General features: G+C 41.8%; 1 protein-coding gene across 2 annotated transcripts; it reads left to right on the top strand.

Annotated features, from left to right (window-relative positions):
• Positions 1 to 818: 818 nt before the first annotated feature.
• SERPINB3 (serpin family B member 3) lies at positions 819 to 9488 on the top strand. 2 transcript variants are annotated; one of them, XM_006087195.3, is made up of 8 exons: positions 819 to 865; positions 1450 to 1640; positions 2199 to 2255; positions 4826 to 4954; positions 5271 to 5388; positions 6466 to 6608; positions 6903 to 7058; positions 8614 to 9488. In XM_006087195.3, exons 1-8 carry the CDS (start codon positions 856 to 858, stop codon positions 9016 to 9018), a joined length of 1209 nt encoding a protein of 402 aa, XP_006087257.1. In that variant the 5' UTR covers positions 819 to 855; the 3' UTR covers positions 9019 to 9488. The 2 variants fall into 2 exon arrangements, with proteins under 2 accessions (XP_006087257.1, XP_014309924.1); XM_014454438.2 differs by having other exon boundaries at positions 826 to 923; positions 8614 to 9018.
• The last annotated feature ends 3691 nt before the right edge of the window (positions 9489 to 13179 follow it).

Genomic DNA, 13179 nt, shown 5'->3' with positions numbered 1-13179 from the left:
GGCAAATACATATCCCAGCTCATAAACATCAACACATTTTAATACTATTCCACCTCTAGGAACAGCATGCACACTAAGAGACTAAGGCTCTGATGGTACCAAAATTAACCATGGCATTCAATGAAGACCTTTTTCTCACTTTTTCTTATAGGCCATTAACTCCATTCTCCAGCCCATAAATCTGAAGCTGGCATACTAAAGGGCAGGGTGACAGAGAAGTGTCATGATCCTGGCTGCTCCAACGATTTATTTTTGTTTCATAGTTAGAATGCTGCCACACAAAATGCTGCCATGCAAATGGTCATTTGTAACAATTGTTGATGATTCCTGTCCTCCCTATATTGTTCAACACCTGGTCAGAAGTTGAGCTGTTTTCCTGGTTATGCAGTATAACCACTAAGGGAAGTGGTAGGATGCACAAGCCCTTTTACAACTTCAATTTGCAAATCTAAGTTTTTGGTTGGTTGGTGTTTGAAGTGGACCTGAAAGACAATTCACTGTCAAGAGGAGAAATATTTTTTTAAGTATTGGTTCTGGGTGGTTGAGCTGGAGGAATGTGAGGAATCTGGGATTTTAACTTTATTCTCATTGATATTGGTAAGGCAACTGCATGCATGCCCTATGGCCCAATGATGGCCACAATTGCACTAAAGGGGGAAAAAGGTAGAGTAATATGGCAGCTTTCATGTCTTTACCAATAAATATTTCATGCCCCTGCGGGTAAGGATTGAGAAATCAAATGTTGAATTATTTGACATTGCAACTATAGGAAGGCGGGGCAGGAGAGGTATATATTTAGGAGCTCACCATTCACCACACATAGACTCACAGACTCCCTGCCTACCTGCTTCCTCCATGAACACGGGTAAGTGGCTCAGCTGCTCCCACTTAACAACATGAATTGTTTCGGGTAATAATAGCAAGTATGTGTTTTCTATCATACCTGCATTGCTTTCTGTATGAGGGGATTTTACTTATTCTGTCAGGAAATATTCAAATACTTCATCTTGATTTGTCAGGTTGTACTTATCAAATGTATTTCCCAGTAAAGAACCACTCTCTTAGGAGCACTTGTGGAGAGAGGCAACCACATAGCCTTGAAGGAGAAGGCAGAGGTGCCTCAGGAGAGCTGGCTGGATGTTATCCACATGGTCTTGGCATCTGTTATAAAGTCTTTTCTAAACAGACCTAGTCCAGCCAGTTACAAAGGAAAGATAAAAATGTTCTCTTACTTTCTCACAAAACTCTTAAAATGATAATTGTACTTGTCTTCTAATTATGAAATTAAAACATGTGCTTTATAGAAGGTTTAAACAGTAAAAAACAAGAAACACTTGAGTTGCCAGAATCCTAAAACCCAAATACAAGTTGTTTCTTTAAGAAAAATTGATTAAACAGTAACCTTTTGTTTGGTAAAGTCATTATATAATGAATCTACTGCTTTTCCAGGAGTTCCAGATCACACCAACGACACCATGAATTCACTCAGTGAAGCAAATACCCGCTTTGCATATGATCTGTACCAGCTGTTCAGAAAATCAACAAAGGAAAATATTTTCTATTCCCCGCTTAGTATCACATCAGCCTTAGCCATGGTATACTTAGGGTCCCGAAAACGCACTGCATCAGAAATTCAAAAGGTAGGTGTCAGCTTTCTTTATTTCACTAGATTGGGCTTATCCCTCTGTTGTTGTGTGTGAAGATGGTCACAGCTGGCTGTCCCCATAGGTAGCAAAGGAGAAGCAAGTATTCCCATGACTGGTCCAACTGCTTCCATAGTCCTAGACTTCCTCTGGGAGCTAGAATGAACCCCTACCATTGCCCACCAACCAGAGGTGAGGCTTAAATGGAGAATTATTGGTAGAAGTAATGCATTGACTTAAATCCATGGAAAACATTATCACATGTATCCTCAGCAATGAGTGAATATGAATTGGATTCTTTGAAGGGGTTGGTTACAACCCAGCTTAGCTGTGTTATCTCAAGGAGCAAACTCTTACTAAAGTGTTCTTTATTCTTTTTTCTTTGTTTTGCTTTGGTTTAGTGTTTTTTGTTTGTTTGTTTGTTTGTTTGTTTGGGGTTTAGGTTTACTTTTGTCCTTCCATTCTTTCTTTCTTTGTTTTTTTCCTCTTAATTTCCTCTGCTGTAGACAGATCTTTTGAGTAAAGTTTTTTCGTTCCACTTCCTGTCTCTTCTAGGTTCTGCACTTTAATGAGGTCATAGAGAACAGAACAAGAGGAACCACAAGAGCTCAGGTGAGTCACAGCACTCAAGTCTAGAACGAGCATCAAATATCCAAGAGGGTCATAGTTTAAATTGGGAATTTCACATAAACTGTGAAAAGTCCATTTCTTAAGGGAAATCTTAGGCAAAATAGATTAGACAAACAGAGTTGTTGTTTTTTTTATTTCATATTACATGCTTATTTATTTCATATTTTTGTTTTCCTGAGAGGAGATCAGCATTGTGAGTAAGAGCATGAGTACTAGAACCAAAAAGCTACCTTCAAATTTCTGCTCTGCTGTTCACACATTGTGACCATGGGCAAGATAAAACTGCTCTGAGCCACAGTGACCTTATCCCAATAAACTAGGGGCAGTAAGAGTTGCCTCTATTCAAGAAAATACATTCAAAACATTGCAACACTGACTGGATTACTGGAAACGTTGATAAAAATAATGTGTTATTACTATTATAGAATAACTAGAGACCCAGTGCACAAATTCATGCATGGGTGGGGTCCGCCAGCCCAGTCTGATGCGGCCCAATCAGGGCCAGGGTGGCCAGGGGGAGGGGCTGTGGAGCAATTGGCCATCAGGCCCCACCCCAGATTGGGGTGGGGGGGCTGATTGAGGGTGGGGCCATATGTGGGGAGTGGCTGTGGGCAGTGGGCTGGCCAGCCATGCCCCCGAATGGGGTGGGCAGGTCGATCAGTGGCCAATGGCCCGGGGGAGGGGCCGTGGGAGGTCGTCCAGCTGGCCCACCCCCCATTTGGTATGTGAAGGGAGGGCAATTCAGGGATGGGGTCAGCCGGGGGGAGGGGCCGCAGGCTGTAGTCACAGGCCCTGCCCCTGATTGGAGTGAGGGGGCTGATCAGTGGCGGGGCCAGCTGGGGGGGAGGGGCCGAGGGCCAATGGGGTGGGGGGGGCAAATCGGGGGCAGGGCCTTCCAGGGGGAGGGGCCACAGGGGGTTGGCCGGCCAGCCCCAACCCTTATCGGGCTGGTTTGCTGGCCGCAGTGGGTATCCTAGCGGCTGGTCATTCCGGTCATTACAGTGTTTCATTCACTGGCTTTTTATATATATAGACTAGAAGCCTGGTGCACGAAATTCATGCATGGGGGTGTCCCTCAGCCCAGACTGCACTCTCTCCAATCCGGGACCCCTCAGGGGATGTCCGACTGCCAGTTTAGGCCCGATCTTTTGCAATCCAGGACCGCTGACTCCTAACCGTTCACCTGCCTGCCTAATTATCCCTAACCACTCTGCCTGCCTGATTGTCCCTAACCATTCTGCCTGCCTGCCTGATCACCCCTAACCCCTCTGCCTGCCTGCATGATCACCCCTAACCACCTCTGCCTGCCTGCCTGATGCCCCTAACTTCTCTCCTGCCAGCATGATCGCCCCTAACTGCTCTCCCCTGCCAGCCTGATCACTCCTAACTGCTCTGCCTGCCTGTCTGATCGCCCCTAACCGCCTCTGCCTTAGCCGCTGCCACCTTGGCTTTTTCCGGAAGGACATCTGGAAGACATCCGGTCTATCTGATCTAATAGCATATTACCCTTTTCTTAGCATAGATAATGATTCTAATAATCATAATAGCATTGCTAAAATCATATAATTTTAATTAACTCACAAATGGATTCAGAAAAATAAGCATCCATCCAAGTATATTTTGGGAAATGATTGTATGAGATATATGGCTTATATCCTTAATAGTCCAAAACTCTGAGCTAGCAAGTGGAAGGCTCTGACTCAGGCAGGCCTAGTTTCAAAAATTGCCTCTGTGACATTGTATCCTTAGAGAACTTATTTAACTCTCTTAGCCTCTTATTTTCATTTGAATTAGACTAAAGACTTAGAGATATAGATGTAAAGTCCTTAGTAATGTACCAGGCACACACTGTTACCACTCTTCCAGTATGACCATTATGAGTAAAAAGCATAGATCCCAGTCAATCGTTCTTAGAAATAATTCTGCCAAGGAGTATAATTGGGCTTCGTGTCACAGAATATTAAAACATGCAAGTTCAACATTCTCATACCATTGGTGGCTGTTAGAAATGTCATACAGTCTAGTCCAGTGGTTCTCAACCTTCTGGCCCTTTAAATACAGTTCCTCATGTTGTGACCCAACCATAAAATTATTTTTGTTGCTACTTCATAACTGTAATGGTGCTACTGTTATGAATCATAATGTAAATATCTGATATGCAGGATGGTCTTAGGTGACCCCTGTGAAAGGGTCGTTCGACCGCCACAGGTTGAGAACCGCTGGTAGTCCTTAAGGAGCTTAAGTTTAGCTGGAGATTTAAGCCTAACCACTGAACCAATCAAAAGACAACCCAATAGTGAAATGGTGCTGCCCCTATAGTTCACATGAGAAAAGACTGGAGTATGTTAGAGCAGAAAGAAAAAAATTTCTGGATGAGTAAGTGGGAGGATTATAAAGGATATATGAGGTAAAATACAACAAATATCAGAGACTAACAACAAAAGTGATCTAGGGGGCTGCCAAACGTTACATATGGATCTGACAGACTGAAGTACATGGTTTAGTATTTACAATGACAGAGAATTCAGCGAGCTCGTTTTTGATGTTTGAAGGTTGAAGAGTCGGGAAATGTGCACCAGCAATTTCAAAAGCTTCTGACTGAGTTAAATAAGCCCACTGATGCCTACAAGCTGAGCCTTGCCAACAGGCTCTATGGAGATAAGAAGTTTCAGTTTTTTCAGGTGAGTTTCGTGGATCTGCCACACCTGTCGCCTGCCTCCTGGTCCTCTATCCCCAATGACCAAATTGGGGAAATTGAGTCACATGAGCTTGGCTGACCCACCTGGGGATCATTTATTCATGGTATTCAGTCAGGATCCCTCACCACAGTTCTGTTCACTGGAGTATCCCCGAGCCTGACAACCCACCAGTAAAGTGTGGGTTTAGGGATGAGCTGATGTACTATAGTTGGTCATGATAAAACATAATTTAACTTGGGAATACATAGTTACTGATAAATTACTCTTAATTCCTCCTTTCTTCCTTCCCACATCAAAGGAATACTTGGATAATGTTAAGAAATTCTACCTAGCCAGTGTGGAATCTGCTGATTTTGTAAATGCTACAGAAGAAACCCGAAAGATGATTAATTCCTGGGTGGAAAGCCAAACGAATGGTACAGTATGAGAGGGTCACCCATGAAAAGTCACTGTGAGTCCCCGCTGTGCATGAACCTGTGCTGACACTGCGTGGAGTACCAGGATAGGGAGTCCACAGAGAGTCTGGGGGAGGGCACTGCGGATGGTGGCATGGTCCAAGTAAATGTGGACAGAAACAAGGGGAGCCCATGAGGGATCGGGGGAACAGCTACATGAAAATGCAGCTGGAGACTGATAACATCTTGGTGGACCCCAACTCTCTGCTTAGACCCCATCTTAGGCTCACATCTTTTACTTTAAATCAGAGACTTAACTTCTGGATTATGATCCCTAAGAGAAAAGATGAGAAAGGGATCCCTTATCCTTTGTTAACTGGGAAACAAACAACTTTCCTGTAAATCCCCCTTCTTGCCACCTGCCTATCCCACTTGGCCATACCCACAGCTTCTTCCCCAACCACAGCACAGAGTTGACAGTCTCCATTCTATGAGCTGTATTCTCCCTCCCACCTGCAGCCCAGACTAAACCAACAGCAATTCAAAGTGGGGAATGAAGAGGAGGACACCACAGGGAATGGCAGCTGACCACATAGAACATGTGCTTCAGGTTATAGAGCTCATGACATTGGCTCTAAATAACATTCAGGCCTTATTTCCCCTGAGTCATGAGCCTAAATGTGAAATAAAAGGGAAAAAATGGAAGAAGGAAGAAAAGAAGAGAATGGAAAGGGAGGAAAGAACAGAGGGAAGGAAGGAGGAGGGAAGTCCGGGGGGAGGGAGACACGGAGGGGGGAAAACGCATTTGTTGAAAGAGCAGATGAAATCAGTTCATCAGTATTCAGTGTGAGATGACTGAAGTCACCCTCAGAGAATCTGAACACCTTCCTAATCATAAAAAGGGTTGTCTTCTCCATGGGGGTAACTCCATCAGGCTGGTGATATAAGAAAGATTGTACCTTGTCAACTATTTGGTCATGGAATCACTGAAGTGGTGACTTGTATGAATAACTAATGATCACTTTAATTTTCAAAGCATCTTCCAGACAAACCACTTGTACCTTTCATGATAGACCTTTGTTTTTCTTTCTTTTGCAGAAAAAATCAAGGATCTCTTTCCCAAAGGTTCTCTTAACAGATCCACCATTCTGGTTCTGGTGAATGCCATCTATTTCAAGGGGCAGTGGAATGAAAAATTTGATCCAAAAGGAACTAAGCAGGGGCAATTTTGGCTGAACAAGGTATTGTCTATTTTTTACTTATATAATGCAACGTAGCTAGACATAGAATGTTCCATTTCAACACATATTTGATTAATGTACAACTGCAGGTAGAGAACAGAATTTCTCACAGCTGCACTTTCTTGTTTTATTTCTTACTTTATTTAGTTAGGAACCCTTAAAGAAACTCTTCTCTCTAACTCACAAATGTCCCAGATTATCTCTTAGAAAGAGGATGTGTTTGCTATCTCAATAATATTATTTTTTTAACTTATGCCTCCCTTGGCATTTGTTTGCCACACTAATTTACTGCAGGATACAAGCAAAGTTGTGCAGATGATGAAACAACGCAATATGTTTAAGTTCGCCTCACTGGAGGACATGCAAGCCAAGATCCTGGAAATACCATACAAAGACAAAGACCTGAGCATGGTGTTGTTGCTGCCAAATGAAATAGATGGTCTTCAGCAGGTAAAACATTGTATCTACAATTCTTCTTTCTATTGCCCAATTTCCTTGTAGTACAATGCTTGTGTGGGCTGTTTATGGAAGAGGTGCTCACAGCCCATGGGTGATGTCTGAAGGGGTTCAGGAATAGATACTTTGTCTCTTCTATGAATACAGCCTGAAGGAGAGGTGTTAAGGAGAACCTAGCATTCGGTCATGTTCCAAAAAATAAATAATATCTTAAGTATCACGTGTGTGTGATATGGAAAAATATATAGAAGTTTGTAGGATCATAGGCCCCATTAACATTCTGATGAAACCATGAATGTCAGTTCAGGAAAAATACATTTACCTTGGCACACACATGGACTATTTTGCAACCATAGGAACCTCAGATATATTCCAATTTATTCACTTGAAGACCAAAAAACTAAGACTTTGATGTAGGTGACACATGGAAAAAGATATGCAGGTTCACCCAGAAACAAAAGCAAGCAAATTAAAGCACCAATGGGTACTATTTTGCATACTGACTCACAATGAGTTTGTGGACAGTAGACAAATAGATTTATCTTGATTTTCACTTTTCAGTTTAGAAGTAGTCTATCCCTAAGAGCTCCAAGTCATTTGCACCCTCATTCCTGTGAGAGAGAAGAAAGAGAAATTTTCCTCTTAGCATTTTATAATGATTAAAGATAATGTGTAAAAAATATCAATAACAATACCTGACATATTGAGGACATTCCAAAAATGGCATATACAATCCCTATAATAGTAAAGGATGCTGCCAGAGTTGCAGTGAGCTTGCCACACTCAAAGTACATACTGTGGCAACACTGGCAGGGGAAGTCCTCCAGGAAAGTAGTCTGGTGGGATATGTGAATAGCCTTTACTATCTCTTTCCTCCTACCCAGCAGTCCTCCTTATCAATAACATTAGGAGCCCCAGTCCTGGAATTTATCCTCTGCTAATTAGTCTAAACAAGGCAAAAGCATTTGGACCAAAGTGTCTAAAAGTAATGAACATTTCAAAACAAGGAACATTGGTGCAGCATTGTATTGCCAATAGTTTAGCTTAGGGGCTGACACACAGTAAATACTTTAAAAATATTAATTATGAAAAGATATATACATTGACTATCAGTTTAATGGCAGGATATAACAATTTAAACTTGATTCAAGAAATATAAGCTATATGGAGATGTTTACAAATAGGTCAAGCAACAAAAAAAGAATAAAAGTAAGTTGGATGCTATAAACTGTAAAAATTTTGTACAAAAAACATTAACTAGAAGAGAACTATTTAAAATGTAAACATACAGTGGACAGGCAGTTAAGAATGGAGGTATATATTTCATCTTTTACAAAATAATTTTATTTAATGGTTCTATTGCTTTATATATAATACAGATGATTAGGTTTGTTATGTATAATATGTACTTAGATATTACTATCTATTATAATATCTATATAACTGAATCTCCTGTATTTATATTTGCTGGAACATTTTAATCCAATGCTCAATTGTGTTCAATGTCCACTGAGAATCATGTCATTTGTTATTTTTTCCATCATTATAGCTTGAAGACAAACTCACTGCAGAGAAATTAATAGAGTGGACGAGCTCACGGAATATGAGCATGAGAGATGTGCATGTTCAATTACCTCGGTTCAAGGTGGAACAAAGCTTTGAACTCCAGGCCACTATGAAAGCCCTGGGGATGGTGGACGCCTTCAGTTCACAGGATGCCGACTTCACGGGCATGTCAGGAAGTGGGGAACTCGTGATATCTGCAATGATACACAAGTCCTTTGTGGAGGTGACAGAGGAGGGTACAGAGGCTGCAGCTGCTACTGGCATAGGAATTTCTACCACATCAGCACCAAATTATAAAATGTTCCATTGTGATCACCCCTTCCTGTTCCTCATCAAGCACAACAAGACCAATAGCATTCTCTTCTTTGGCAGATTCTCGTCCCCTTAGATGCAATTAGCATGCTGCTGCTTTAGGGGGAGGGTAACAGAGTTGTTCCAGTACTTTGATTGCAGGAAATGGGTTCTCTTTAGCTTTCCTTTCCAATCTCATAGTCATCACTAAGAATGTAATAGGCGAAAGATCATGTTTCTACAAATACATGTAGATTATTTCCCCATGATAATTCTACCTTTGGGATAAAATGTTCAAGGAATGGTAAAAGGATATTTCAATACTGTACCATCTAAATGTGAAATACCACATTTTCTGCTTCAAAAATTATATCTACTATTCAAATGTATTAGCCTTACACCTACATTTCTTTAAATTTATTTACATCTGCTGTAACACTTCAATCCAATGTTAAATTGTGTACATTGTCTACTAAGAATCATGTCATGTGCTATTTTTTCCTTACATGTCTACATTTCTGATTTTATGAAATACATTATCAATAAAATGGTGATTTATTCATATTACTTGTTGCTTTTCCTTAGTCAAAGATGAAAGCCAAGCCTCACAAACTGCCAATGTTGAAATGAAAGGATACATACCCTCTTCCCTTATGAAATAATATTGTCCTCTTTTGGGGAAAACCTTCAATGTATAATCTTGTCTTCTCCATCATTACAGGGCTCTGTTGGAATTATCTATGTTGTACACCTGGAGCACACACAGGGGTCAGCAACTATGTGACAAATGAATGAATGATTGACTCATTCTCTTTAAGTCACTCAGGAGCCTATTATCCTATCTAATAAAGAGGGAATATGCTAATTGACTGTCACACCCTCCCTAGATGGAGGCACCCATAGACAATAAAGAGGGAATATGGTAATTGACTGCCACACCCTCAAAGATGGCAGCACCCACAGCCAAAAGATGGCGGCTCTCAGTCCCCTCAGCCACCCCCCACCGGGGCACACCTGCCTTCGGAGTCTCCCAATCCCATCAGCCCCCCAGTCACCCAGGGCCAGCCTGAGGCACAGGCAAGCCTCGGATGGCAGCTGCTCAGCTGCCCAGGGCCACCCAAGGCTCAGGTAAGCAGGGCCAGCTGAGGCTTGCAATGCCAGCAGTGGCAGCAGCAGAGGTGTGATGGGGGCGTCACCTTCCCCTGATCGCCAGGTTGCCTCTCACCCCTGAGGGCTCCCAGACTGTGAGAGGGGGAAGGCCAAGCTGAGGGACCCCCCTCCAGTGCATGAATTTTCATGCACCAGGCCACTAGTTTCTTCTATAAGAATTCACTTATATTTCTATTATAAAGGACATTATAAAAATCCAAGATTGCCTTACTATGTGTAGTGTAGTAGAAGTCATTTAATAATTATTCGGCACCTGCTATGCCCCATGCTGGCTAAGGCAGCAGGTCTCACATATAAAATGACAAAAAATAAATAAACAAATCTAGCATCCTGAAGGCCAGAATAGTGGGACCAAATTCAGCACACAAGCAGGCCAACATTTGGAACAAATGCTCTGATGTTGATGGTCAAGGAATCATTCAAGGTCTGGAAATACAGTAGCAGTATGAATGTAATATACACATGTAAGCACTTATAAATCAATCATAAAATACCTAGTGGGCAGTCAGAAAACTAGAAATCCACAAAACTTAAGGGTCTCATAAATGAGGCAAACTCAGAAATGCAGGAAGACATCTTGTAGACCCAGAGACCAGAACTCACTAAAGGTTCTGCCCTTCCAAGTGACTGTTTGTGTGTCATTCCCCAAAGGGTAGGGCCATCCCATTGCACAGAAACCCAGGGTCAGTCCCTTGTGTTTTAGAATCTTAACATCTAAGGCTGCATAGTCTCTTTCCCTGGTAATTATGTGCCCTAATGGGTAGAAACCAGAAATACTCATCCTCCAAATATTGCCTAAGAATATTCATGCTTCATTGGAGACTAAGAATGCATTTGTTTCCTTTCTAACGAGGATTTTTTTAACCTATATTTTATGTCTACCAATAATTTTTTTAAAAAAAGCTTGTATTTTTTAATACACTCTAAGTTAGTGATCAGACTCAAGTGAAGTTCATTCAAGATAAATTACACATGACAAATAGAGTGTTGTCTGCATTTCAATTCCCTGCAGTCATGTTTATCCAGGGGTTGAACATCAATGACCTTGAAGGCAATACCAAGGCAGCTACTGCACAGGAACCTGGAGCTCTGCATCCCAGGGTTGATGAAGCCTATCATAGCATTGAACTCTTGTTCTCCAGAGCATCTTCTGCCATGCTAGCAGTAATCGTCTGTATGGTAATATTCCTAGGGAATCTCCCCCCAAAGCATGTGGGGAATTGAAAAGTTTTACAAAATACCAGTGCTCAGAGGTACTGGGACTTTCTGCTGACCCCCAGAGAAATGAATGGAAAGGATGTTCATTTTAGAACCAGACATTTAGATAGAGTTTTGAGCTGGAATCTCTTTGCAAATGTACAAAATAAAACCCAAGACTGATTATTTCCTAAGAAAAATGACGAATTTGACCCAGGGAAGAAATGCAGGCTGGTTTTAGCAACAAGATTGGTATTTTTCCATAATAAAGTGATTTCTAAAGTAAATGCCTTAAAATAATAAGTGGATTTGAATCTCAAGAATTATTGAAATATATTGGTTATGAAGGTCCAGTGGCCCAGGGAGAAACTAGCTTAGCTCTTTGACATTTAAATGGACAAGGTTAGACCAGGGGAAAACAGTTTTTTCCTGAGGCTGCGATCTCATGGCCAATTTTGAAATTTCCCACTGGCAAGCAACTGGCAGGAAACAATGTAGCTACAAGTTTGCTTCTTGACTTTCCCCAGAAAAAATTATGGTCGTTTTAAAGTCAAGGGCTGGGCCAGGCATGTTTGCCAGCCTCAAGCGTGGTTTTCCAGAGCTGCTGGGAACTTGGAACCTTGTAGTTTACGGAATCAAATGATAAAAACTTATACCTAGATATTTTGAAGTGAAATAGTATGAAATCTAGAGGACAGAATTAAATATAATCTTTAAATCTTATATACACATATGTATTTGATGGTCATTCAAGTCGAATTTCAAAACTATAACCAAGGAATGACTTTGGGACATTTCACGGGCCCTGAAAAGTTTTCAAAAGTTTATTCTCTCTTTTTAAAGGATTTAAATAATTTGGGTTTTTGCCTTCCTGAATATAGCTAGAGTAAAGTTACTGAAAGACTAATTGAAGAAATTTAATTAATGTCATTTCCAGTCTAAAATTGAATTGCCATGGCCTAGAGCAAAGAATATCCTTACATGATATTGTTCTACAATGTCATCAATGATTTTTAATATTTACAACAGCATATTGTACATTTATCCCAAACAAACTTACAAACTAATTTTTTGAATGTTTGGAAGGACATGAAAGGATTTAATCCTTTCCTCTGTGTGGAAGGCCCCCTGAGAAGGCACTTGAGCATTCTGTATTGACCTCTCTTGCCCTTTTTGCCAGGAGGGTCCTTCTTCTTATAATCCAATTGCCCCCAGCTGTTGCCTGAGCTCTGTTCATGCTGAGGTTGAAGCCTCGTGGTGGCTGGTACCATGGATCTGTCTCTCGCCCAATGGCATGAGCTAGACCCTCTCTGGAGAAGAAACCTGGGTTCCCCAAGATATGTGATTAATGCCGGGCCCCCGCCAGCAGGCGAGGGGATCCCAAGGCAGTTGCTGGGCGTGGAGGCCACAGGGGCATAGGCTACCAAGGAGGCAGAATGAACCTCACCTCACCCTGCTTGGCCCTGGAGGATGGCTGGTTAGTCAAAGATGGGTAAGATTCCTCAGAGAGGAACGACCTAAGACAGGCACAGTCGCAGAGGGGCCACCAGAAGACAACTTGGGAGTCAACAGAGGTGGGGCACAGATCCTCACCCCCCCCCCAATTGTGCAGGGGCTTGAACACTTGCCCCTTCTGAGGGAGGTCTCCTGCCCCCATGGCAGCTGTGCTTCCCATGCCCAGCTCAGATCAGGACCCAGATAACAGAAAGAGACTTGGCCCAGCTGAGATCGGTACTCAGAAAACAGAGACTTGGCTAACAACAGCTACCCTTATCTAAATCCAGACTAACATCAGGAATGCTCAGGGCCTCCTCAAGGATGCAAAATAATCATTTCTATTAATATTTACAGTGTAAACTAAGATTGTTGTTAGAGTATTAATTTTGACAGT

This window comes from Myotis lucifugus, unplaced genomic scaffold (genome assembly GCF_000147115.1).
Source record: "Myotis lucifugus unplaced genomic scaffold, Myoluc2.0 scaffold_36, whole genome shotgun sequence".
In the NCBI taxonomy this organism is placed as follows: Eukaryota; Metazoa; Chordata; class Mammalia; order Chiroptera; family Vespertilionidae; genus Myotis; species Myotis lucifugus.
Note: the sequence above shows the minus strand (reverse complement) of the source record. Positions and strands in the feature narration are given on the sequence as shown.